Below are 27,765 nucleotides of genomic sequence, written 5' to 3' on the forward strand. Positions count from 1 at the left end.
TAAATATATGTGAAGCTATAAATTTGCCTTTGCTAAGTTAAGTCGTTTCAGTCGTGTCCGACTCTGTGCGACCCCATAGACGGCAGCCCATCAGGCTCCACCATCCCTGGGATTCTCCAGGCAAGAACACTGGAGTGGGTTGCCATTTCCTTCTCCAAATTTGCCTTTAATGTAGTACTTTCACTGTCTGTGCCCCGGCAATGTTGACATGTGGTGTTTTCACTATCATCCAGTTTAAAATATTTCCAAGAGTCAATGAGCCATATTTTATTTGGTTTCCAAATATTCTAAACAATTATCTTTCAAAAATTAATTTCAAATTTCACTGAAATGCCATTGGAGAACCTGATCTATATCATATTGTTCATTGGGAATATGTTGAAGGAGATACATGCATGTTTATTTTTGTAACTGTTTCATGTGTACCCTAAAAGAATTTGGATTCTCAGTGGGTGTTGAATTCTCTGTATATCTATTAGCTTCAGGGAGGCCCTCTGTAAGGAAGTACTTTGGAACTGAGATCTGAATGTCCAGAAAGAGTCAACTTGCTGGAAATCAGGGGGGAAAGGATCTCAGGCAAAGGGGACAGCAAGTGCAAAGGCGATGAAGTAGGAATGAGCTTGATGTGTTCCAGGAATGTAAAGAAGGCCTGGAGCAAAGTGGGCAAGGAGGAGAGTGAGGTGAGGTCAGACCCTGAGATGTAGTCAGGGGCCTGATCAGGCAGGGCCTCAGAGGCCATGGTATGGATGTTTGATTTTAAGTAACAGAGTAAATTCATTGACCACACTTACCAGATAATGTGCTATGTACTTTGTGTAAGCCTGATGTCAAGTACAAGTTCAGTTCAGTTCAGTTGCTCAGTCTTGTCCGACTCTTTGTGACCCCATGAACTGCAGCATGCCAGGCCTCCCTGTACATCACCAACTCCCGGAGTTTACCCAAACTCATATCCATTGAGTCGGTGATGCCATCCAGCCATCTTATCCTCTGTTGTCCCCCTCTCCTCTTGCCTTCAATCTTTCCCAACATCAGGGTCTTTTCAAATGAGTTAGCTCTTCGCATCAGGTGACCAAAATATTGGAGTTTCAGCTTCAACATCAGTCCTTCCAATGAACACCCAGGACTGATTTCCTTTAGGATGGACTGGTTGGATCTTCTTGCTGTCCAAGGGACTCTGAAGAGTCTTCTCCAACACCACAGTTCAAAAGCATCAATTCTTTAGTGTTCAGCTTTCTTTATAGTCCAACTCTCACATCTATACATGACCACTGGAAAAACCATAGCCTTGACTAGACCGACCTTTGTTGACAAAGTAATATCTCTGCTTTTTAATATGCTGTCTAGGTTGGTCATAACATTCCTTCCAAGGAGTAAGCGTCTTTTAATTTCATGGCTGCAATCACCATCTGCAGTGATTTTAGAGCCCAAAAAAATAAAGTCTGACACTGTTTCCCCATCTATTTGCCATGAAGTGATGGGACTGGATGCCATGATCTTAGTTTTCTGAATGTTGAGCTTTAAGCCAATTTTTCCACTCTCCTCTTTCACTTTCATCAAGAGGCTCTTTAGTTCTTCTTCACTTTCTGCCATAAGGGTGGTGTCATCTGCATATCTGAGATTATTGATATTTCTCCTGGCAATCTTGATTCCAGCTTGTGCTTCTTCCAGCCCAGTGTTTCTCATGATGTACTCTGCATAGAAGTTAAATAAGCAGGGTGACAATATACAGCCTTGGCATACTCCTTTTCCTATTTGGAACCAGTCTGTTGTTCCATATCCAATTCTAAATGTTGCTTCCTGACCTGCATATAGGTTTCTCAAGAGGCAAGTCAGGTGTTCTGGTATTCCCATCTTTTTCAGAATATTCCACAGTTTATTGTGATCCACACAGTCAAAGGCTTTGACATAGTCAATAAAGCAGAAATAAATGTTTTTCTGGAACTCTCTTGCTTTTTCCATGATCCAGCGGATGTTGGCAATTCGATCTCTGGTTCCTCTGCCTTTTCTAAAACCAGCTTGAACATCTGGAAGTTCACGGTTCACGTATTACTGAAGCCTGGCTTAGAGAATTTTGAGCATTACTTTACCAGCGTGTGAGATGAGTACAATTGTGCAGTAGTTTGAGCATTCTTTGGCATTGCCTTTCTTTGGGATTGGAATGAAAACTGACCTTTTCCAGTCCTTTGGCCATGGCTGAGTTTTCCAAATTTGCTGACATATTGAGTGCAGCATTTTCACAGCATCATCTTTTAGGATTTGAAATAGCTCAGCTGGAATTCCATCACTTCCACTAGCTTTATTTGTAGTGATGCTTTCTAAGGCCCACTTGACTTCACATTCCAGGATGTCTGGCTCTAGGTGAGTGATCACACCATCGTGCTTATCTGAGTCATTAAGATCTTTTTTTGTATAGTTCTTCTCTGTATTCTTGCCACCTCTTCTTAATATCTTCTGCTTCTGTTAGGTCCACACCATTTCTGTCCTTTATCGAGCCCATCTTTGCATGAAATGTTCCTTTGGTATCTCTAATTTTCTTGAAGAGATCTCTAGTCTTTCCTATTCTATTGTTTTTTTCTATTTCTGTGCATTGACTGCTGAGGACGGTTTTCTTATCTCTCCTTGCTATTCTTTGGAACTCTGCATTCAAATGAGTATATCTTTCCTTTTCCCCTTTGCTTTTTGCTTCTCTTCTTTTCACAGCCATTTGTAAGGCCTCCTCAGACAGCCATTTTGCTTTTTTGCATTTCTTTTCCATGGGGATGGTCTTGATTCCTGTCTCCTGTACAATGTCATGAACCTCCATCCTAAATTCATCAGGCACTCTGTCTATCAGATCTAGTCCCTTAAATCTATTTCTCACTTCCACTGTATAATCATAAGGGATTTGATTTAGGTTATACCTGAATGGTCTAGTGGTTTTCCCCACTTTCTTCAATATAAGTCTGAATTTGGCAATAAGAAGTTCATGATCTGAGCCACAGTCAGCTCCCGGTCTTGTTTTTGCTGACTGTATAGAGCTTCTCCATCTTTGGTTCCAAAGAATATAATCAATCTGATTTCGGTGTTGACCATCTGGTGATGTCCATGTGTAGAGTCTTCTCTTGTGTTGTTGGAAGAGGGTGTTTGCTATGACCAGTGCATTCTCTTGTCAAAGCTCTGTTAGCCTTTGCCCTGCTTCATTCTGTACTCCAAGGCCAAATTTGCCTGTTACTCCAGGTATTTCTTGACTTCCTACTTTTGCCTTCCAGTCCCCTATAAGGAAAAGGACATCTTTTTTGGCTGTTAGTTCTAAAAGGTTTTGTAGAGTACAAGTACAAACAGATTGCATTTTATGCACTGGAGGAAGCACTATGAGATTAAAGGTAGCTTAGAGATCATATTTATCTCAATCCTTTTGCAAATATGAAAACTAAGTTAAGGTTTAGAGGGGTTTCACAGCTAGCCAACTGAAGTTCAGGCTTTGGACATCTCCTGTTACTCTGATAGATAAAATCCTAAAAGAGAGGACTCCACGTTTATATAATTTCATTCAAATGTTATCGAAAGGAATCTTACCTTGTTATAAGGAAAAATCATGCTTACCCATCCTATTTACTTATTTTGTAAATCTAGACTTTTATAGATGAGGTTTATTTAAACCCAGTTATTTTATAAACTGAGTTTCCCAGGACTTCCCTGGGGGTCTAGAGTTAAGAATCCACCTTCCAGTGCAGGTAACATGGGTTTGATCTCTGGTCAGGGAACTAAGATCCCACATGCCAGGGTGTAGCTAACCCCATGTGCTGCTGCAACTCCCGAATCTGTGAGTGCCACAACTAGAGAGAAGCCCATGTGCCGCAACTGAGACCTGATGTAACCAAGTAAGTAAATAAGTATTAAAAAAAAAAAATCAGCTCTCCATAAGGAAAAAAAAAAGTCCAAAGAACAACATGAGTTTCCCACAGGGATTCCTTCCTCTGCTCAAATGTTCTGGTCACTCTGATTATACCCCTCTCTGCTTCACTTCAGTGTTTGGATCTGTTTCTTTGAGGCAGCAGCTTCAACCCGCCTTATACTCTCAGGCCGCTGCTGTCCCTTTTCAGGACAACCTACCCCAGCACTTTTTTTTTTTTTGATAAGGCCTTTGTGGCAAATTCTGAAACCTCCGCATTGCAGAGACACTCAAAGTAATTACCCACTAGCGCTGCCTGGCTGCATGTGGGTTTTCTCACCTTACCCACCTTGGAGGCCGAGCCACTCTGCTCTCCCAGCAGCACCGGAGCTAATGTGGATGCGCCCTGAGCAAGCAAAGCTGATTCAGGTGCCTCTCTAGGCAGTCCTCAGACTGTGAATGGTATGCATGTGCCCATGGTATGCATGGATGCCTCCCCACCTATGAGCCTGAATCCTCACAGGCAACAGCAAGTGCCTGTGGGAACCAAGTCCTTTAGTGCTTTATGCGAATCTGAAGGCAGATTTATTCCCAGAAGAGTGAAAATGTCTTTCCTGATAATGGATGGCAAAGTCAGTGCCTCAGGCAAGGCCAGTGCCTCAAATTCCACACTAAGAAAGCCCAAGGTAAGATATATATCCCCCAACCACTGGCTTATCCCTTCTACCTTGCATGTCCTCACAAATATTGTTCTCCTGGCTTGCTGACCAGGCTGGGGATCTCCATTGGAATGTTTTCTGACAGGATACATTTATGTGTTTGGAGGGAACAAAATGTATGAACAAGCTGAGCCAAGCCTCCAACTGAAACTCAGACTAAAACAATGTATTGTTGCTGTTGTTCAATTGCTACGTCCTGCTGGACTCTTAGAAACCCCACAGACTGCAGCACGCCGGGGCTCCTCTGTCCTCCACTATCTCCCGGGGTTTGCTCACATTCATGTCCTTTGAGTCGGTGATGCTACCTAACCATTTCATCCTCTGTTGTCACAAAGATTCTAGATGCTGCAAAAAAAAAAAAGAAGTTTATACTTTTAATGATATACAGAAATTTCCATGAAATGTAAAAATCCTACAGTTGCTTAAGCATTGGTTTCTGCTTTTGTCGATGTGAAAAATTGTGGTAAATATACATAACATAAATTTAACTACTTTTCAGTGTACAATTTAGTGGAGTTAAAACACATTCAGTGTTGTATAACTGTGGTCATTATCCATTTCTAGAATTTTTTCATCATCAGGAGCTTTGTTCCCATTAAACACGAACTCCTCATTTTCTTCTCCCACCAGCGGCCCCTGGTAATCTTTATTCTACTTCCTGTCTGTATGAATTTGTCTTCTGGATATTTCATATCAATGGACTCATACAACATGTGGCCTTTGTGTCTCGCTTACTTCAATTACTATAATGTTTTCAAGGTTTATCCATGCTATAGCATAACGTCAATACTTCATTCCTTTTTATGGCCAAATAATATTCCACTGTATGTGTATAACCCATTTTGTTCATCCATTCATCTCTCCATGGACACTTGGGTTGTTTCCATCTTTTGGCTATTGTCAATAGTACTGCTATGATCATATGTGTACAAGTCCTTGCCTTCAGTTCTTTTAGGTATATACCTAGGAGCAAAATAGCTGGATCATAAGGTAATTCTGTATGTCAGTACTTGAGTAACAAATACTTGACGAACTCAAGCATTAGATTTTGTACTTAAAATATATTCATCACAGTTAAAAGGAAGAGAGTTATTTGGTAGGACTACCATAAAAAAGCACCATAGACTTGGGGCATGTGTGGGTGCTCAGTTGATTCAGTCACGTCCTACTCTTTGTGACCCCATGGACTATAGCCCACCAGGCTCCTCTGTCCATGGGATTCTCCAGGTGAGAGTACTGGAGCAGGTTGCCATTTCCTTCTCCAGGGGATCTTCCCGACCCAGGATACGCTGTGGCAGGGAGTGGGGAGGTGGGGGTGGGGGTGGGGCTTAAATAGCAGAAATTTGATGTATGAGATCAAGGTGTGAGCAGAGTTGATTTTTCCTGAGGCTCCTCTCCCTGTTTGTTAGATAGTCATCTTCTCCCTGTATCTTCATCTGATCTTCCCTTTTGCCTGTGTCCTAATCACCTCCTCTTATAAGGACACCAGTCAGATTGGATTAGGAGCCACCCATGTGATCTCATCTTACCTTACTTGCCTCATTAAAGACTGTATCTCCAAACATAGTCATTTTTTGAGATAATGGGGGCTAGGACTTCAATATATACATTTTGGTGGTGGTGGTGGATATGCTGTTAGTGACTTACCCAAGACAAATCAGGGTATAGGAAAACCCAAAAGATGGTTTTTAAACTTGATTTTTGGATTTCAAGAAATGCCATCAACCATTCCTGCTGTCTCTGAATTTGTCATTATCCGTGACATTTTCCAGTGTGGAATGGGGTGATTCTTTGTCTCTTTAGATGTGCATTCAGGCTTAAATGTTTGTAATAAATACTATCTTTGCAAGAAAAAAATGAACTCTAATTGAAGATTCACATTTCCCTTAAGCAAGAAGCATCATGCAGATTGTGTTTTGTCTTGAACATATTTCAGTGTCACTTACTATCCTTCTATGGCATCATTTTAAATAGCTGCATACAACTCTGTTATATGAGTGTTCCATAATTTATTTAACCAACCTTCTAGTGTTGGAGTTAATGGAATTTTTAAAATTCTTACTCAGATTCTTTTCTTTCTATCACCACCACCCAATTGGTAGTCCAGGTTGCTGTTGTGAATCCCTCTAACATGATTCCAGCAGACGTCTATAAGTAATCTTCCTTCCTGGGATCTCTCCCTTCACCCACCATCCTCATAGCTGTCTGAAGACTGTTCTTAAGTCACTGCTTTCCTCACCTCACCTGCCAACCCAAGAATGGCTCCATCTTAACTTTGCAGTCACTGCAGTGGAAGCACAGAGTCCTAACCACTGAACCACTATGAAATTCCCTTTTTTTTTTTTTTTAATTTATTTTTTAAATTTTGGCTGAGCTGGGTCTTTGCAGCACTCAGGTTTCCTTTTATTGCCTTGTGGTATGTGGGATCTTAGTTCCCCAACCAGGGATTGACCCTGTGTCCACTGCATTGCAAGGTGGACCACCAGAGAAGTCCTCCCCCACCCCCACCCCCTTTAAAGAAAAAGATTTCCCCAAATCACCCTTTATTTAATTTTCATCCACTTAATTCCCAACATGGGGAGCCAGCCAAGTCTACTTGTAATCTCAGCACATATCATACTTACTTCTCTGGACCTGCTGGTGCCACGTCCTGTTGGGAATCCCTCTTCTCATCTCACTGAATATTTGCAGTCTTCATCTAGGAGGGCCAGCACATGTATCATAAGCTGTATGAAGCCCCCTGTGGTTATCCTTGTCAATATGGATTTTTATTTTGCCTTTCTTTGAGCTTCTGTCTCACTGAGATGGGACCACACAGTTTATGAAGCAGTATGAAAATAAGTAAGTTTGTGTCCCTTCCTGGCTAGACTAGAAGGTAAGGGCTTTGTTGTAAATGTCCCAGTCACGCTGGCCATCTGACCATTCTCGGCATGTACTCATTTCTTTCCCACTTCGGTGCTTGGTGCTTGCTGTCCCTCTGCCTGAAATGTACTGCCTCCAACTCATCATGGTTAGTTCCTTCTTACTATTCAGATCTAGTTTAAATGTCACTTCCTTGGAGAGGCTATTCCTGACCCCTGTAACCCCATTGCTGGGACTTCCCTGGGGGTCCAGTGGCTAAGACTCTCCTCTCCCAATTCAGGTTCAATCCCTAGTCAGGGAATTAGATCACACATGGTGCACCTGAGGATCCCACATGCTGCAGTGAAGATAGAAGATCCTAGGTGCTGCAACTCAGACCTGGCACAACTGAATAAATAAATATTCTTTTAAAAAGAGATAAGTAACTCCATTTTTGAAAAAATTAAAGAACATTGCTTGTTTCCTTCAGACCCTTTATCCCAGGCTGTGTTCATTTCATTTATTTACACGTTGCTTGCCCATCTTTCCCATTGCACCTAACCTCTTGTTCCCTTGTTTATCCTGGTACCGTACCTACACAGTGCCAGGGTGTTCAATAAATTTTTGCTGAATGAATTGGTGTGGGATTGGATGGAATGGAGAAAGAGATGATGGATGCTGAGGCTGTCCCTTGGATTTCTGGCTTGGGAAATTGAGCTGATGGCAGATGTTGCTGCTAACTGAGCTTTGGAGTTCTAGAAGAACACCTGTGGGAGGAGTGGAAGAAACAGAGATGCTGATTTCTCCTCTGTGCTTATTTGAGGTGCCTCTACACTGTTTAAGTAGAATATTCATCCACAGGCAGTTTAATATAGGGGCCTAGAGCTTAGGACTGGAGACAGCGATGGCACCCCACTCCAGTACTCTTGCCTGGAAAATCCCATGGACGGAGGAGCCTGGTAGGCTGCAGTCCGTGGGGTCGCGAAGAGTCGAACATGACTGAGCAACTTCCCTTTCAGTTTTCACTTTCATGCATTGGAGAAGGAAATGGCAACCCACTCCAGTGTTCTTGCCTGGAGAATCCCAGGGACAGGGGAGCCTGGTGGGCTGCCGTCTATGGGGTCACACAGAGTCGGACACGACTGAAGTGACTTAGCAGCAGCAGCAGGAGAGCTTAGGACGGAGAAGGTAATGGCACCCCACTCCAGTACTCTTGCCTGGAAAATCCCATGGATGCAGGAGCCTGGTGGGCTGCAGTCCATGGAGTCACTAGGAGTCAGACACGACTGAGCGAATTCACTTTCACTTTTCACTTTCATGCATTGGAGAAAGAAATGGCAGCCCACTCCAGTGTTCTTGCCTGGTGAATCCCAGGGAAGGCAGAGCCGGGTGGGCTGCCGTCTATGGGGTCGCACAGAGTCAGACAAGACTGAAGTGACTTAGCAGCAGCAGCAGCAGAGCTTAAGAGTGATACTTGGGTACTGTCCAAATAACAATATAGCCAGCATCGTTAGACATGGTTAAACTTAAATAATAATCATGCCTCACACTTATTGATCGCTTACTCTGTACCAGGCAGTGTGCTGAGTGCTTCACATACATTTACACTTAGAACATTTAATATTTAATACAACCCTTGGACACAAAGATACAACAAAAGTTTCTAAGGATTCGATAAATTGCCTGAAGCCACTTGGCTAATTAATGGGCAAGCTAGGATTTGAGCCAAGGTGGTCAGTTTCCAGCGTCCCAGCTCTTCCCCACTGCACCACTGTGCTGGAGTAGTCAAGCAGGCACGCGGAGCCAAGCCCTTTGCCTTTGAGGAGCTTCTTGTTTGCTTGGGGAAGTAGAATATAACTCATAATTTAAACTGTCCTTCACAGGCTTGCCTCAGGCTCCCATCCAAGCCTGCCAAATACAGTAATTATTTTATTAAAATGACTAGTGTTGGCCTCCTCTGATTGCTGAAGACTCAGATTTATGTGACCTTCATAATTCGTTTAGAAGAAATAAGGATGTTGGAAATGCAAAATCCTCTCCACAGATCATCATCTATTTTGGAAACAAGATTCATAACCCTCCTGGGACTAAAAAAGAGGAATCTGAAAGGTCACAGTAAAAGTGAAAGAAGATAGTGATGACTGCTGCTGCTATGTCACTTCAGTCATGTACGACTCTGTGCAACCCCAGAGACGGCAGACCACCAGGCTCCCCCGTTCCTAGGATTCTCGAGGCAAGAACACTGGAGTGGGTTGCCATTTCCTTCTCCAATGCGTGAAAGTGAAAAGTTGAAAGTGAAGTCGCTCAGTCGCGTCACTCTCTGACCCCATGGACTGCAGCCTACCAGGCTCCTCCATCCATGGATTGTCTAGGTCCATTCAAAAGGGAGCAGAAGGATTTCAGTCAGGGGACTCGGGGATTCCCAGAATGATGACTGCATAGGATCAGAGTATGAGCTGAAAAACACACAAGCAGCAGAAAGTGTAACCGTACCCAGTGCCCTCTGAGTAAATGGTGGTAATGGTCCCAGGTCTCGTGGGCTCTAGGAAACAGGACTTTGCAGAGTGACTACACAGAAGCCAAGCCTCTTATTTTTTAGGGCAACTGGAATTAAAGGTACCTGAATCACCTCCTCTTCACCCCATTGGTAAGGGAGGGATTCCTACCCTAAGGGTATGGGGATGGCCAAGCATACGACACTTAGCACTGAAGAGATGAAACGGGCAGCAATTCGTTAGTCACATATACTCACAGCACAGGGAAGATGGACACCACATGCCTTGCGGGTCACATGGGGATGGCATTTAGGAACAGAGTGCACATCCAGAAGCAGTGGGAGTCACGCTTGCTTGGTAGTATCAGGAAGGTGAGGTGTCCTATGCTTCCCACAGGAGGATGTCACTGGCTCTTCTGGATAATTCCATGGCCTGCTGCGGAACTCAAATCCACTCTGCAGGGATCAGCAGGAACTGCATCTGGTCCATCTAATAAGGAGGGAAAGCTGTTGAACTAGGTGACCTTTTCTATCAGAAGAGAAACTTGCACTTAAGCCAGTTGTTAAGGCAGATGTTAAGGCAGCATGTGATATTAGACCTTGATTTTAGGCTTTACACCACAGGGTGGAATGCATCCGTAGGCTCTGTTGACTGCCCCTTGTCTCTAGATTTGGCGCATTCCTGCTCCTGACTCAAAGTCGACAAATGTTCTTTTCCCCATCTGCCTGGGACAGGAGATACTCTAAAATTCAAGGCACAATGGGAATTCCCTGACTGTCCAATGTTTAGGACGAGAGGCCCTTGATTCGATCCCCAGTCAGGGAACTAAGATCCTGCAAGCCCAAGAAGAAGAGCAAGAGGGAATAGAAAATCAGTCTGTTTTGCTGCATGTTTGGGACAGATGTTTCATGGAGTAGGGAAAGACTGAAAAGAAAATTAAAACTATATCTACCACCACTCTTAATGATCAGAATTATCTTTTAAAAATCAAATATAATCTTACCAGGCTCCTACCTAAAACCTATCAGTGGGTCTTCATTGGTCTTTCTTAAGAGAAGGACAAAACTCCGTACCATGACCTTCAAGACCCTATGCAGTCCAACCCCTGCCTATCCAGTCTTACCTCATTCTTTGCTTCCCCATACTATTTATGGAACAGGCATACAAGTCTTCTTAAGTTCTGCAAAGCTTCTGTGGTTTTTGTCAGCCCCAGGACCTTTGCACATTCTATTCTCTTTGTCTAGATTGCTCTTTCCTCCCCAGCTCATCTAACTCATCTAGAATTTATCCTTCGGATTTCAGCTGAAGGGCTCCTTCCTCAGGGAAGACTTCTCTGATTTCCCCAAATAGGTTAAGTTCCCCTATTACAGGCTCTCAAAACATCTTCATCATGATACTTATCATAAGTTACAAGTTTACATTTATTTGAATTATTTGATTAACATTTATCTCCTCACATCACCATGAGAGCAGCAACTTATCTATCTTTGATCTCTAGTAAATGCCTAAAAGAAAGCTCCTGTTTACCTGTAGTCTGCTCATAGCACTTCTGACACCAAATGTGCGTGGGGTTTTCCAACACAAGCAATTCTCCAAAACTCTCCAGACACCAACTGGGTGTCTTGCAATTCAGTTATGACATGAATTACCTGGAGTTAGCATAAACCTCACAGGTTAAGAACTCAGTGCCACAAGATTGTCCCCCACTCAGACATCCAAGGCTGTATTTCTGACCAACTGGTTATAAATTGGTGGTTCCTATAACCTCCTCCTCAGGTTCAATAGTGGCTCATAGAACTCAGGAAAACACATTTACTCACTTATCATAAAAGATATAATAAAAGATACAGATGAATAGCCAGATGAAGAGTTACACAGAGTGAGGGCCAGAAGGGTCCTGAGTACAGAAGCTTTTGTCCTTGTGGAGTTGGGGGTGTACCACTCTCCCCAAATGTGGATGTGTTCTTCAATATGAAAGGTTTCTTAACCCCATAAGGTAGGGATTTTTACAGAACCTTCATTACATAGTCAAAATCAGTGACTAACTCAGTTTCCATCCCACCCCCTCCCCCACTCTGGAGGATAAGGGAATATGACTGAAAGTTCCAAGTTTCTAATCATGGCTTGGTCTTTTGGTGACCAGCCCCCTTCCTGAAGTTATCCAGGAGCCCACCAAGACTGGCCTCATTAGAATACAAGACAGCTCTCTCTCCAGGAAATTCCGGGGGATTTAGATCTGAGTCAGGAACTGGGGGCAGAGACTAAAATACATCTTTGTGTAATAGTGCCTCAGGGTGTGTATGTTGAATGAATATGTCAGTGAATAAGACTGCTGATTTAGGGACCTTCTGAGAAAAGAAAGTAAAAGGAATACATCAATAAATACAAATTACACATTTTTTTTTTTTAATTATCAAAACAGTTAAGACATCTGCATTGCCCAGCTAGAATTAGGAAGGGTTTTAAGGATTCCCTCTAAAGAGAAGAATGCAAGTCTATAACCAATGCTACATGAAATCAGGCAGGGTTACAAGAAAGCAGATCTCCGATACAGAGATGAAACAGTGAATACTGTGCAATTACTATAACAGAAGAATGGATTTAAGTACAAAAGCCAGACCCTATAAAATGTGACTTTAATTAGGATGCCTTTGGTGATGACACTGTTTTCTACAGTAGACTAAAAATAAGAATATAAATGTGATGCATGTTATTCTAGGAAGCGTCAGACAGGCAGTTGACGTAACACTTCACCCTCTCACCCAGAGCATCTGGGAAAGGTGAAGGAAAACAGTAGGTGGATCCAGTGATTATTTGTCATTCCAAATTCTGACTCCATCTGGGGCCTCCACAAGGTGAGAGAAACACACTAGGAATAAGGCACCAAAAAATTTCATGTGAAGGCTCAGAGGCTATCAGAATGGAAATCTGTAGCAGGTACATAGAATTCTTGGAGTAAAAAATTTCAGTTCTGAAGAAGTCATATATAATTCACTTTTCAAAAATATCTCTGAAAGGTAGTAAAAATGAGAGTTAAATCTGGCCCAATTAACTTGATTCCTGAGTTTAAAGCCAGATAAAATGCTAGGTCAAAAAAGGAAGGTTTTTGTTCATATTATTTTACATTAATACAGTAGAAAGCTGGTAATTTTTAAAAGGTATCAAAATGCTAAATATTAAAGAGTATGTATAAAAACTCACACACCATTTATTAGTCACAGTTTTGAATAGTGCTCTGTATTTATTGTTTAAAATAGTTGTCATTTAGAAACAGTCTGTTCTAGTGCTAAAACCTTGAAAAGGAAATCCTGAGGAGGATTCTAAAACCTGCTATTCATTTTTATACTCTCAGCGGTTGATGGATAGAAATGGTAAGAGCTTTGAGTGTCAGTTGCTTTTTTTAAGTAGCAATCAGACTGTATCCATTGTAACTGGTTGCAAAGTACAGGATGTTAAAAGCATAAAGGTGGCTTTTATTTTTTCCAGTTTTTAATAGCAATAGTTACTTCCAGTCATAGAAATGTGATGTGGATTGCAATGTACTGGGTGGGTAGCTCAGCAGTTAGATGTGATGGATTCCAGAGCTGGTCTGGTGAGTTACCTGATTTGGTCTGCAGTCATATATATATTGCTGAAGATATATACGGTACATATATATATATATACACACATATATATTGCTGGCTTAAAACTCAACACTCAAAAAACGAAGATCATGCCATCCAGTCCCATCACTTCATGGCAAACAGATGAGGAAACAATGGAAACAGTGATAGATTTTATTTTCTTGGGCTCCAAAATCATCGCAGATTGTGACTGCAACCACGAAATTTAAAGATGCTTGCTCCTTGGAAAAAAAAGCTATGACAAACCTAGACAGTGTATTAAAAAGCAGAGACATTACTTTGCCAACAAAGGTCCATCTAGTCAAAGCTATGGTTTTTCCAGGAGTCATGTATGGATGTGAGAGTTGCACCATAAAGAAGACTGAGCACCGAAGAACTGATGCTTTTGAACTGTGATATTGGAGAAGACTCTTGAGAGTCCCTTGGGCTGTACGGAGATCAAACCAGTCAATCCTGAAGGAAATCAGTCCTGAATATTCATTGGAAGGACAGATGCTGAAGCTGAAGCTCGAATACTTCAGCCACCTGATGTGAAGAGCCTACTCATTAGAAAAGATCCTGATGTGGGGAAAGATTGAAGGCAGGAGAAGGGGATGACAGAGGATGAGATGGATCACTGACTCAATGGACATGAATTTGAGCAAGCTCTGGGAGATGGTGAAGGACAGGGAAGCCTGGCCTGGTGCAGTCCATGGTGTCACTAAAAGTCAGGCACGACTGAGGAACTGAACAATAACAACATATATATATTATGGCTGATTCGCATTGTTTTACAGTAGAGACCAACACAACTTTGTAAAGCAAATGTCCTCCAATTAAAATAAAAGGAAACCTAAGCCCTCGAGGGGCTCCAGGGATGTCCAGGCTGCCTAAGAACCTTAGAAACAGAGAAGGTGTAGGCTGAGTCTACGTCCTATGATTCGGGCTTGCAGTCTGTCCCAGTTATCTGTTGCTGTAGAACAGACAACCCCAAACATAGTTTAAGATAACAATTCTCTTCTGTGGGTTCACTGGGAAACTCTCACTTAGGGTGTCTGTGCAGCTGCAGTCATATGTTAGCAGGATCTGGAATAGTCTAGAGGCTTCTTCTCTCCCATGTCTAGTGACAGGCTCAGATGTCTTGAGTGCTGGGCGCTGGTCAGGCATCTCTCCTCTCCACGTGGCTGCCTGGGCTTCCTCACAGCAAGATGGACTCTGAATGGCCAGGTTTTTACATGAGAACTGGTTTTCTTTGCAGCAAGAGTTTCAAGGGACAGGAAATGGAAGCTGTCAGCATCTTAGGACCAATACCCTGAATCAGATATAGCATCACTTTATCATTGGATAAAGTGATCAAAGCTGTCAAGACCCAAGGGGAGGAGATATAACCCTCAGGTCCTGTGTAACAGATGTCAAAAAAATTTGTGGCCACTTTTAACCCTCCTCATTCTTTAACCAGGACCCAAAGGGTTTGTTCATGGTTGGACATTATCCTAGTCTCACCTCAAAATGCTCTGCTTCGTATTCATCTAGTTAAAAAAAAAACATTATTTTTTCAAAAATTCATTTTTGGCTGTGCCGGGGTCTTCATTGCCATGCGTGCGCGGGCTTTCTCTAGTTGCAGAGAGCGGGGGCTACTCTTCGTCGCAGTATGCAGGCTTCTCATTGCAGTGGCTTCTCTTGTTGCGGAGCATGGGCTCTAGGGCATGGGCTTCAGTGTTTGTGGTCCACGGGCTTAGTTGCTCTGCAGCATGTGGGGTCTTCCTGGATCAGGGATTGAACCCATATCCCCTGCATTGGCAGGTGGATTCCTAACCACTTGACCACCAGGGAAGGCCATATTCATGTAGCTTTTATGCATTAATAAGAAAATTTGTGTACACTGTCTCAATTTGCTCTCCTAATTGTGAAACACTAGGTTGGCTAATAAGGCAACTAAGGTACAGAGGTTAAAGGCCTGGGACCTCAACCTCCTGGGGACAGAACAGAGAAATGAAACTGAATCTCTTGACTCTCATCCATGCTGAGGGATTCTGGTTTATCTGTTGTTTACCCCGTCACTTTGCTCTCTGACACACAGAGAGCTGGGGGAGAGGAAAGCCCATTTCCCTTTGGCTGAAAATCTGGACACACATCCTTGCAGGTGAAGCTCAAGGTGCAAGCAAAGGCAATGTTCTGTGACTGCTCAGCGCATCAGTAAGGATTCTTGAAGCCGCTGTACTGGCCTTCACTCTTGGGGAACTCTCTCCGGATCCTCCAGCGGCAGCAACTGGGCAGGATGGCGAAGTCAGCCAGGTCCTGGGAGCCAAAGCGCCAGGTGGTGTAGCTCCTGTAGGCACAGTGCCGCAGCCGGCTGTTGGCAGAATCTGCATCCAGCACCAGCAAGGGCTCCTGGTACTGCACTAGGAACTGCAGGGCCCGCCTGGATAGCACAAGGTCCCTGAATAGCTCTGAGGTGGTGATACAGGCACCCAGCTTCTTCCGGCAGCACAGCTCCTCCAGGCATCTTTGGTTCTCAGGGAGTTGGGATGGAAGACAGTTTCCACACTGGCACCAATCCGGGCAGTCCCTGGATTTAAGGTGCACCTCTTCACCGAGCAGCTGGATCTCCTCTGGTTGTCCGGGAATGGGGGGTGGGTCGTGAAGAGACAGAGGCAGCCAGGACAAGTCTGCAAAGTCCAGCTGGGGTCTCTGAAAAAGGCAAGTTTTCAAACCCGTCAGCAGTGACAACCCCTAGGGTTCTGGGTTCTTTAATTTTCTTATGAACTTATAAAATTACATTTAATACTACATTAATACTAGTAGCTCTTATTTATTAAATGTACATGTCAAGTCTGTGTTTCGCAAGCATCGCCTCATTTAAGCTTTCGAAAAACCTCATGAGGGCTTCCCTGGTGGCGCAGTGGGTGAGAATCTGCCTGCCAATGCAAGGGACCAGGTTTGATCCCTGGTCTGTGAAGATTCCACATGCTGCGGAGCAACTAAAGCCTGTGAGCCACAGCTTCTGAGCCCATGTGCTTGGAGCCTGTGCTCTGAAACAGGAGAAGCCACTGCAGTGAGAGGCCCATGCACCTCGGTGAAGAGTGGCCCCTGTTCACTGAAACTGGAGAGGGCGAGCGTGTAGCAACGAAGGCCCAGAGCAACCAAAAATAAATACAGGGTGTTTTTTAAAAAGGAAAACCTCATGAGATATGTGTCCTGATCTCTATTTTACAGGTTTGGAAAGTGAAATTCAGAAAAGCCAGGCCTTAGTGCATGTATCCTCTCATCAGAGACCTCCAGGCCCCGCCCACCTGAGCTAGGTAGTTCCCCTTCTCTCAGGTCCTTCTCTTACCACATGATGATGTTCTATGCTCTTCATTAGTACTTACCACCGTCTGAAATGATCTTATGAACTGGTATGTTTCCTGGATAATTCTTCTTCCACATGAAAGCAGGAGCCCTGTATGCTTTGTTTACTGCCTGTATCCCCAGTGCCTAGGACAGTGCCCAGCACATAGTAGACAATAAATACTTGCTGACTCAGCTCTCCTTTCTCACCATGCTCCCTTTCCTGAAAAGTCCCTTTGTTACTCTCCAAGGGAATTTGCCATAATTGCCATCATTTATGTGACATATACTTTCATTCACCAGACAAAGAGAGTGTGAGTTGAGTACATTAAAACTAAATGGTTCATGTACAAGACTACACAGCACCATTATTATAGTAGCCAAAGGGTGAAAATAACCCATGTCCATCAATGAATGAATGGATAAAAAACTTATGTTCAGGACTTCCCTGGTGGTACAGTGGTTGAGAATCCACCTGCCAGTGCAGGGGACGTGGGTTTGATCCCTGATCTGGAAAGATCTCATATGCCACAGGGCAACTAAGCCTGAGCACCACAACTACTGACCCCATGCTCTGCAACAAGAGAAGCCACCACAGTGAGAAGCCCACACGCCACAAGAGAGTAGCTCTTGCTCACCACAGCTAGAGAAAGCCCACATGCAGCAACAAGACCTGCGCAGACCAAAAAAAAATTATGTTCATGCAGCTATGAAAAGGAATGAATTACTGACAAATACTAAACATGGATGGAACCTTGAAGACATTATGCTAAATGAAAGAAACCAGACATAAGGAGACAAGTAAGATTCAATTTACATGAAATGTCCAAAATAGGCAAATTCATGGATACAGAAAGCAGATTAGTGGCTGTACAGGGCCTGGGGAGAAGTGAGTGGGAGTGGCTGCTGAATGGATTCAAAGTTTCCTTTTGGGGTGATGAAAAATTTCTGGAGCAAGGCAGTGGTGATGGTTGCTCAGCATTGTGGATATACTAAATGTCACTGAGTTGTACTCTGTAAAATGCTTTAAAAGGTAAATTTTATGTTATGTGTCTTTTATTGCCCTTCCCCAATATATGAGAGTTCACTTTATACCCAGACCTGATAAAAACATTACAAGAATGGAAAAATTTTGGCCAGTCTCTCTCAAGAAGAGATGTAAAGTTCTTAAATATTAGTGACTTGAATCCAGCAGTAATACAAAGAATAATACATTGCATTCAATGTATTTTATTGCAGCAATGAAAGGTTGGCATAATATTTGAAAACCAATCAGTGTAATGTACTAAAAAACAACAAAAAAAGAAAACTCATTATTTGAAAAGCCTGAAAAAATAGATTATTTAAAACTCAGTATGCAGTCATGATAAAAATTCTTAGTGAACTAGGAGCAGAGGGGAATTTTCTTAATCTGATAGGGTATTCTTTAAAAACCCACAACAGGGAATTGTGGGCCAGGTTCAACCCAGGTTCAGTCCCAGGGAACTGGGATCCCTGCAAGCCATGAGGGAGGCCAAAAAACAAAAAGAAAAACCCTACAGCAAATACAATAGTGAAATAAAAAAACTTTCTTCTTGAGATAGGAAATGAGACAAAGATTCCTGCTCTTATCATTTCTGATCAGTATCGTGCTGGACATCCTAACAGGTGAAATAAGCATCTGGAGCTGGAATAAAACAAGAAAGGAGCTTTCAGAAGGCTTTCTAGAGCCTTCAGAGAGAGTACAGCCCTCCTGACACGTTGATTCCAGACTTCTAACCTCCAGAACTCAGAGAATACACTTCTGTTGTTCCAGGCTCCCTAGTTTGTGGTAATGTATTATGGCAGCTGCAGAAAACTAATGCAGTCAGTGAAGATGTCCAGCAGCCAGAACTGCTGGGGAGAGTGTGAATGAGGGTGAGTGTGAACACCCACTTTAGAGAACTTTTAGATAGTAACTATGAAAGCTGCACACAGGCCTGCCTCATGACTCAGCAGTTCCGTTCTCAGGTGCCATGTGTTTACTGTAGCGGCAGCACTGGCATGAACCCCAAAGTGGAAACTAACCAAATGGGTAGTTCATTCAACAATTGAATGGATAAATAAATTGAATGTTTATAAAACAAAAATTATACAACAATGAGAATGAACCACTGCTGCACACAACATCATGGATGACTCTCACAAAAATAACGTTGAGTGAAGGAAGCCACTCAACAGGGTATGTACTGAATACATACTACAGGATTCAAATTTTGTAAAATTCTATAAGAGGTAAAACTAACGTTTGAATGCAGGATAACGCCTGCTTTTAAGGGAAGATAGTAATTGGGTAGAGGCATTAAAGGGCCTTCTGCTAGTAATATTCACTTTTAAAATCTGGGTGCTGGTACCATGTGTTGCATGGTGTTTACTTTGTCATCAGTTGTGATTTATACACATTTCTAGATATATTTACATTTAATAGTAAGTATTCTTTTAAAAAGGACTGGGATTTCCCTGGTGGTCTAGTGGTTAAGAATCCACCTTGCAATGCAGGGGACACGGGTTCGATACATGGTCGGAGAGCTAAGAATCCACATGCGTCGGGGCAGCTAAGCCCATACACCACAACTGCTGAAGCCAGAGCACCACAACTAGAGAGGCCGTAAGCCTTGACAAAAGATCCCACGTGACGCAAGGAAGATCCTGTGTGCCACATCCAAGACCCCACGCAACCAAATTGATCAATTAATTAGTTTGAAAAGACTAATGAGAATTTCCTGGGGATCCAGTGGTTAGGACTCCAGGCCTCCACTGCAGGGGGTGTAGGTTCCATCAGGGAACTAAAATCCCGCAGGCTGTGCCGCGCAGCCGAAAAGCAAAAGCAAGCACTAAACAACGTACCAGGACTTTTTCACCTTTGACATCTTGCAGACTTCTCCCAAGCAGTCTTTCATTTACCATCCTAATATAGGGTTCATCCACAAAGGACACATATTTTAATGTCTAGGAGATAAAAATTAAAGGGTTAGCCATTTTAGTACAGAGTTATACCTACTGTGTATCTGAACATATCTAAAGGCAACTGTTATTCCTACTTACCAAATGACAACCCGTTAAACAAGCTAACAAGAAACTCTTGCTAACTAAGAAAGAATTGATTCTGAGTGTCAGAAATGGAGCCCCAACCACCTTAATTTGTAGACTTAGAGTATCCACAGCTTACTGCCTGTTATCTCCAGGTACCCCAAGTGCTATATAAAATTCCTTTGTTATGGTCCCTCAATTTCAGTTATGCTAAAGTTAAATATCTCCAGAAAGTTGTGCTGTTGCAACTTAAATTATTTACTTCTTCATTAAATTGCCTCCCATTTTGGGCCTTGAAATGGTGATTAATTTTAGCTGAAAAGATGAACTTTGATTTTAATTGCAAATACATGTACAATGAACAATGAATTGTGCATTCAGCTGCTGCAAAAGGACAGCAGTGTTCTTGGACAAGGGAAAGAAACCCTCTTTGTTGTTTTAAAGTACCAGAGATTTCTCTTTGATTGGAGGAAATCATGGATTCCAAAATTAATCAAATTCCAAATGAATCAAATCAAAGCCATACAGATGAACTAAAATCTCCTTGGACTACTCCCCCATCCAAGGCTCCTTTCCATAAGCAATCACTGTGAGTGATTTGTGAGTGTCCCAACCCGCTTCCCTAGTGGCTCAGAGAGTAAAGCGGCTGCCTGCAGTGCAGGTAGACCTGGGTTGGAACCCTGCGTCAGGAAGATCCTCTGGAGAAGGAAATGGCAATCCACTCCAGTACCTTTGCCCGGAAAATCCCATGGACAGAGGAGCCCGGTAGGCTACAGTCCATGGGATCGCAAACAGTCGGACACGACTGAGGTATTTCACTTTCAACCTTTTTGTATACATTTATTACTTCCTCACATTTACATGTGTGTGTATAATGCACATAAAAATATACAGAACATATATGTATGTATATAAACAGACATATATACATGTAGAAAATACATTAAATAGTTTTTGTGTATAGTTGCTTTTTAACCTATATATCATACCACAGATATTGTTCCATAGTTTGCTTTTTCACTTTCAGCAATCTTGGATATTTGCTCATGTCAGTCCCTCTAACATAAGAGTTATCAACATGGATTCTGAAACCAGCCTGCCTGAGTTAGAATTCCATCTCTGCCAACTGTATGACTTTGGGTAAATAATTTAACCTTCCTGTGTCTCAGTTTCCTCATCTGCAGAAAGATAACAGTAGTACCTATCTAGAGTTCTACTGATAATCACGCAATCCTATAAACCCGCCTGTAAGGCGGTGTGAAGGTTCAGTGAGTTAACATATACATAGCACTGGGAACTCTATATGAGCATTTGCTTTTATAATTATCTGCATCATTTTTTAAAACTGGTGCCAGGCATTCGCTACTATGGACTTATCACAGTTCATTTCACCATTCACCTGTTGGGCATTTGGGCAGATGCTCTTCATCATTGTCACACATAGCACTGTGATAGACATCTTGTACACATGAACTACTTGGGTACCCATGTTAGTGTTTCTCTAGGGCAGGTATGGAGAAGCAGAAATGCCTAAAGTATGTCCTGTTTAAATGTTACTAGATTGACAAATTGTTTTCCAAAGTTATTATACTTTTATTGCACAACCAGTTTAATAAATCTGTCCAAATTGACAAATCCTGGAACACAAACATTTGTTTTCCCTATATCGTGCTTCTCCATTTTTGTCTCTTTTCTTCACTAAAATGAAAGGATTCATCTGAGGGAGAGTGTGGATTGAGGTAGGATCCTGATACTTATCCACCGCGGGATTGACTGCACCTATGATTGTGGCCTTATTTCTGCACTCTCCTCAGTGATCCAATAGGCCCTTCAGGTGTTTTGATTTTGATATCCTGTAGACATATCTAGTCTTACCCGTGTTGGCTCCACAATGGATTCATACTTCTTCTTGTAGTAGTATTCATTGACTGCGCAGGGTTGACAGCACTTGCACCAGGGATAAACGTGCGATTTACAGTATTTACTTGAATAAGTGTTGATGAGCATGTCAATGAACACGGTGGCCTGGAAAAAAACAGACAAGCACCTTTTCAGTGAAACTTCCTTTAGCCACATCATTTTCATAAAGTGTGAGAAAAAGAATCTCTTACCAAACCAAAGTAGGAGAGGGTTGAACCAATGTACACGATCAGCTGGATGATGTCGAATTTCCCCCCCTGAAAACAGTACAAAAGATTACTTGGTTGAAATTCAGAATCATGCTTTTCTGCTCTAACATGTAATTGTAAGTTCCAGCAGAGGAGGGAGTCTAGTGCCATGAATTTGATAACTGCATCCAACGTGTTCATAGCAACAAAGATAAAGGAGACTGAAAATATGAATCCCATTCCTTCTGCTTCTGTCTCTCAGGATGTGCTTGAAAACATGGGTGTTTTAAACTAAGAAGCACTGGAACCCACACACTGAGAAGAGAGCCACTGAAAGTTTATTTTCCCATTCAAGGTGAGGGTTTCAGAAGAGCTTTCCCTAAAAGTGATTTGAAGTTACTTTGGAAACAGAGGGAAGGAATGTCTGCAAAAAGTCTCCCCTTAGACATCCTTGTGATTTTTATTCTCAGTGTCTTTGTATCTTCTCACTGTATCTTCTCACTATATCTCATTGATTCTTGTGGGGCTTATTACCACATTAGGTAAATAATATGCTGTCAGACAAGATATGCGGGCATCCATTGGTTTTTGCATCTCTCCTCCTTCTGGAGACAGCATGCCAGTTTTCCTTGGGAGAACCATCTCTGTGCATACTCAGTCCCTGTCGTTTGCAGGGAAGAGGCTGGTTCAGAGCTGGTCTAAGACCAGCCATTGTGAGTGACCCTAGTCATAGTGATTAGTTCATCAGTGAGTATGTGGCTCATACTGGGCCAATCAAAGCCAGTGACATCTGCTGAGGTTTTTGCTGAGATGTTCTCTTTCCATGGAGGTTGCTAAATTGCAAAGATATAAGTAGCTGCTGAAACCACCACCTAGAGATGACCCACCGGGAATGACACCAGAACAGAAGAGAAAAATGTAAGAGATGGAGGGGGGCAGGTTCCTCATGATGTTATTAAAACATCTGGATTCAGTGATAGCTGAAGACTGAAAATTGGCTCTGGATTTATCAGTTCTGTGAACTAAAAAAAAAGGACTTTTTCCTTTTTGAACTGGGTTCTGTTCCTTACAAACTATTTTACAGAGGGATCTCTTTCTCTCTCCTTTTTTAAAAAAATTATTTTTAATTAAAGGATAATTGTTTTACAATATTGAGTTTGTTTCTGCAATCCATCAGCATGAATCAGCCATAGGTATACATATGTCCCCTCCCTCTTGAATCTCCCTCCCACCCCCCACCCCTTCCCACCCTTCTAGGTTGTTACAGAGGTCCAGTTTGGGTTCCCTGAGTCATACAGCAAATTCCCACTGGCTATCTGTTTTACACATGGTAGTGTATATGTTTCCATGCTTCTCTCCCCATCCGTCCTGCCGTCTCCTTCCTCCCCGCTCCACGTCCGTAAGTCTGTTCTCTATGAATGTGTCTCCATTCAGTTCAGTTCAGTCGCTCAGTCGTGTCTGACTCTTTGCGACCCCATGAACCACAGCACACCAGGCCTCCCTGTCTCCATTGCTGCCCTATAAATAGGTTCATCAGTACCATCTTTCTAGACTCCATATATATGCATTAATATATGATTTCTCTCTCCTTTTTAAGCATCAGAATATTTTTAAAGTTGAGTTATTAGATTTTTTCCCAAGCCCACTCTTGTACTCATTAGATGACTTGTCCAGGAACAAGGACATTTCTTCCCTTTTTTATATCCCACGTGCAAAGTGCATAGTGCCAGCTAATGGCTATGACCAAAGCATTCACCCTTTGAGATACTACGGCAGTAATTTAAGACACAGTCATAGGAATGGAGATACCAGTGGCTGAGAGTGGAGAAGAGACTTACGGTGCCGAAAACCAGGATGTCAAATCGGATCCCGTAAGCTTTTATTAGGGTCCGCTTTTCAGTGTTATTTTCCTTATAGTACTTGGCATATCTGTAGGAGGAAAAGGATCCATATTTATAAAGACCTATCTGAAAGTGCGGGTATTTTATGAAAAGAAAAACCGAAACAGTAGCCGATCTAGTCTTCTTTGTCTGATCTAGTCTTCTAGTCTTTCAGCTCTGCTGTTGTTAGCAGAGGGAAGAACACAAATTTCTCTCTCTTCACCTGGAACCAAAGCACCACCTCCCCACGTCACCTCCTCTACTTTTGGCATAACAGAGTGATGGGAAGTCTCCTTTTTTTAAAAAAAAATCATTTTTGAGTATTTATTTAGCTTCCTTTGTGGCTCAGCTGGTAAAGAATCTGCCTGCAATGCAGGAGACCTGGGTTCGATCTCTAGCTTGGGAATAGCCCCTGGAGAAGGGAAAGGCTACCCATTCCAGTATTCTGGCCTGGAGAATTCCATGGACTGTACAGTCCATAGGGTCATAAAGAGTCCAACACAACTGAATGACTTGCACTTGGCTGCCCCAGATCTTGGTTGCAGCATGCAGGATCTCTAGTTGTGATCTCCAAACTCTTAGTTGTGGCATATGGGATCGAGTTCCCTGACCAGAGAGATTGAAGCCAGGCCATCTGCAATGGGAGTTCAGAGTGTTACAGACATTTACAGCAAAGATATAAGTAGCTGCTGACACCACTGCATAGAGATGACCCACTAGAGATGGACCACCAGGGAAGTCCCAGGACATTTTTTTTCTTTGAGTTATTAACACATAATCTACTTACAGGTGTGGGGAGAGAAGAAAACAAAAATGAATCCTCTGCCAAAATATAGTATGGAACATCTGAAATTCTTATTTTTTTCTTTTTTTAAGCTCTCCGGATCTGACATAGAGATGAATTAGATAGTCTCAGCGCTTTCCGTGCCTGTTTCTGCCAAAAGGTTTCAGTTTCTTTGCATCTGAATGTTCTCATTTAATGACAGCACGTTCTTTTGCTCTATTAACTGATTTGCTTTTTAAAATGCAAAGCAAGCATGCATCACCACTCCATGCCCCAGGGCTGCATAATCTCTCCATGCAAGCTGTTTTTCTGGAAGGTTAACACTGTAGTAAATACTTGAATTTCAGTTTTCAGGGGCTTGGTACAGTGGTTCTCATACTGAGGGCAAGAATCACTTGGGAAGCATCTTCAAAAGGCAGATTCCTGGGCCTCACCCCCAAAGGGTGGTTTCAGATGGTGTGAAATGTTTCTGGGAACCTGTATGTCTAGGAAAGGGACCAGCTGGTTCTGATACAGGTGAACAGTGGACCACACTCAGAAATACCAGGCCCTCATGGGCAAGGATGCTTTTGCGTGCTGTAGTGGGTTGAATAATGCCCCCACCAAAGGCAAGTCTCAAGTGCTTAACCCCTGCACCTGCTAATGTGACCGTATTTGGAAAAAGGATCTTTGCAAGTGCAGATGAGTTAAGGATCTCAAGATGAGATCATCCTGGATTTAGGGTGGGCCTTAAATGCGATGACTGTATCCTTATAAGAGGAAAGAGAGGGAGAGTTGAAACAAACACAGAGGGGAAGCCCATGTAAAGATGGAGGCAGATATTGGAGGGAGGCAGCCACGAGTTAAAAACCAAGCAGTTTCATCTTGTTGGAATTGGCTTGCAACAATATTTTGGGTCAATCAAATTTTCTGTCTTAGGAATTTGAAATTTAAAAAACCACTAGAATTGGCCTATTTTTTTAAAAAAATTGAAGTTCTAGATGTAGTGCTGGTGCTAAAAGGGCTATGGAGTTAACTCTTGAACAGCACAGGGGTTGGGGTGCCCACCCTCTGCCCAGTGGAAAACCCACTTTAACTTACAGTTGGCCCTTCATAGCCATACTCCCTCCGCATCTGTGCATTCAACCAACTGCAGATTGAGTAGTATATAGTATTAATATTTATTATTTAAAATAGTCTGTGTGTGAATGGACCCATGCAGTTCAAACCCGTATTGTTCAAGGGTCAGTTATATATTGCAAGCTGATAGCCTTGAGAAGCAGAAAAAATAAGCATTAGTCACATTAAGAGCAGAGCATCAGTGAAGATCTGTAATTCCCTGGTGGCTCCGTGGTAAAGAATCTGCCTGCCAGTGCGGGGGACTCAGGTTCAATTCCTGAGTCAGGAAGATCTCTTAGAGTCGGAGATGGCTACCTGCTCCAGTATTCTTGCCTGGAGAATCTCATGGACAGAGGAGTCTGGCGGGTTACAGTCCATGGGATCTCAAAGAATCGGACACGACTAAGCACAAGAGCCATCGGAAACCAGAAGAAGCAATGAGAGATCCTCTCTTGCTGCCTTTAGAGAGAGTATGTCCCTGCTGACACCTTGATTTTGGACTTCTGGCCTCAAGAACTGTGAAAAGTTTCTCTTGTTTAAAGCTACCAAGTGTGTAGTAATTTGTTAAAGCAGCCACAGGAAATAAATACACATATATACCTGTTCTGAGAGCAGAGAAGCCCATCAGGCATTCTGTCCTGCTTTACATGTCTTATAAATAAACTAAATCATTCTCTAAGGACCTTTGGCCACAGATCTTTTGGTAAAGGATGAAATTTCTGCAACGTGATCAATTCCTTCAACTTCCTGTGTTTTAGAAAGCTTATATTTTCTCATATACCTCATATAACCTCTAATTTCCTTCTCTTTTCTGTGGCTATTTGAAAATAAAGTTACCCATCAGGTCTCCACAATTTATTTTTGGCTACAGATTTCTTCTGGTGCTTGATTCCAGGGAACAAATGCTCTAATACTTTGATCTGAAAGATCAACCAGTTCTTCAGAAAGCTCAGATCTCTCCAGGAGCTAATGTTCTTAGGCTCAGCTCAGAGACTTGAAGGACATTTGCTAACATCTGATGGGTACATTGCCCTGCATGCGTCTGCTGGCCACTGAAAAAACAGCCTGTGAGGGCAGTTGGGGACCACTGACCCAGGCCTTGCTTCCTACTAATGGCCACAAGCCTATTCAGTAGAGCAGCAGGGAATGATCAAAACATTACCTAAACTAGGAGCTGGTTTCAGGGCCCTGGATGAGACTTCATGGACCCAGAGAAGGCAAAAAGCCTCTTATGGGACTTCACTGGTGGTCCAGTGGTTAAGACTCCAAGCTCCCGATGAAGGGGGCTCAGGTTCGATCTTTGGTCAGGGGACTAGATCCTACATACTATAACTAAAAAGATCCCACATGCTGCAATGAAGTTTCCGCTTGTAGCAACTAAGACTCAGGGTGAGAGGGTGAGAAGCCAAATAAATAAATATGAAAAAAATAAAGTCACTGAAGCAAAGGCAGTGTTCTTTAAAAATGCCTCTGTGTGTTGATCTCAGCCAGCCATTAGTCAGGAGTTTAAAACTCAGATGCCTATAGGGGCCAGACAGATGACAGAAATGAGTGATGCAGCCAGGTATGAGGCAATAAAGAGTGGTGAGGACTGTGGCAAACCAAGAGGGAACCACTGATACTCAGCTCCAGCTGAGTGCTCTCCTGTGGGATATGAAGCCAGTGTTACATGGTTTGATTTTTTTCCAAATAGTTTAATTTTTTAGAAAAAGCAGGAAGTCCATATTTTTATGTAGACTATCTCAACATTCAAAACATTGTATAGGCCGACAACAACAATAACAACAACAACAAAAAAGTTTGAAGTCTGCTTGCCAGTTAGTGATGCTGCTTTACCTAAAATATGAATAGATCCATTGGCTTGAGTGGATAACAAAAAGTCAGTAAGAGTGCTAGCAGAAGGGTTACGAGGCAGTGAATGGGTGTGTGTGTGTGTGTGTGTGTGTGTGTGTTTGCACATGCACTTTGGCCTGTACTTGCACGCTC

At 42.6% G+C, this 27,765-nt stretch overlaps 1 protein-coding gene across 1 annotated transcript in view; it reads right to left on the reverse strand.

The window, feature by feature from the left end:
• Nucleotides 1-15,724: 15,724 nt before the first annotated feature.
• The window catches only part of P2RX7 (purinergic receptor P2X 7), a 54,202-nt gene continuing 42,161 nt past the window's right edge, over nt 15,725-27,765 (reverse strand). The window contains exons 9-13 of the mRNA XM_052655049.1: nt 23,856-23,946; nt 22,021-22,086; nt 21,785-21,934; nt 19,727-19,828; nt 15,725-16,222 (exon numbers count right to left, since the gene is read on the reverse strand). Coding sequence (XP_052511009.1) covers nt 15,725-16,222; nt 19,727-19,828; nt 21,785-21,934; nt 22,021-22,086; nt 23,856-23,946 — 907 coding nt within the window. The remainder of the gene's footprint in view (nt 16,223-19,726; nt 19,829-21,784; nt 21,935-22,020; nt 22,087-23,855; nt 23,947-27,765) is intronic.

The sequence above is a fragment of the Budorcas taxicolor genome, chromosome 17, assembly GCF_023091745.1.
Source record: "Budorcas taxicolor isolate Tak-1 chromosome 17, Takin1.1, whole genome shotgun sequence".
Taxonomy (NCBI): domain Eukaryota; kingdom Metazoa; phylum Chordata; class Mammalia; order Artiodactyla; family Bovidae; genus Budorcas; species Budorcas taxicolor.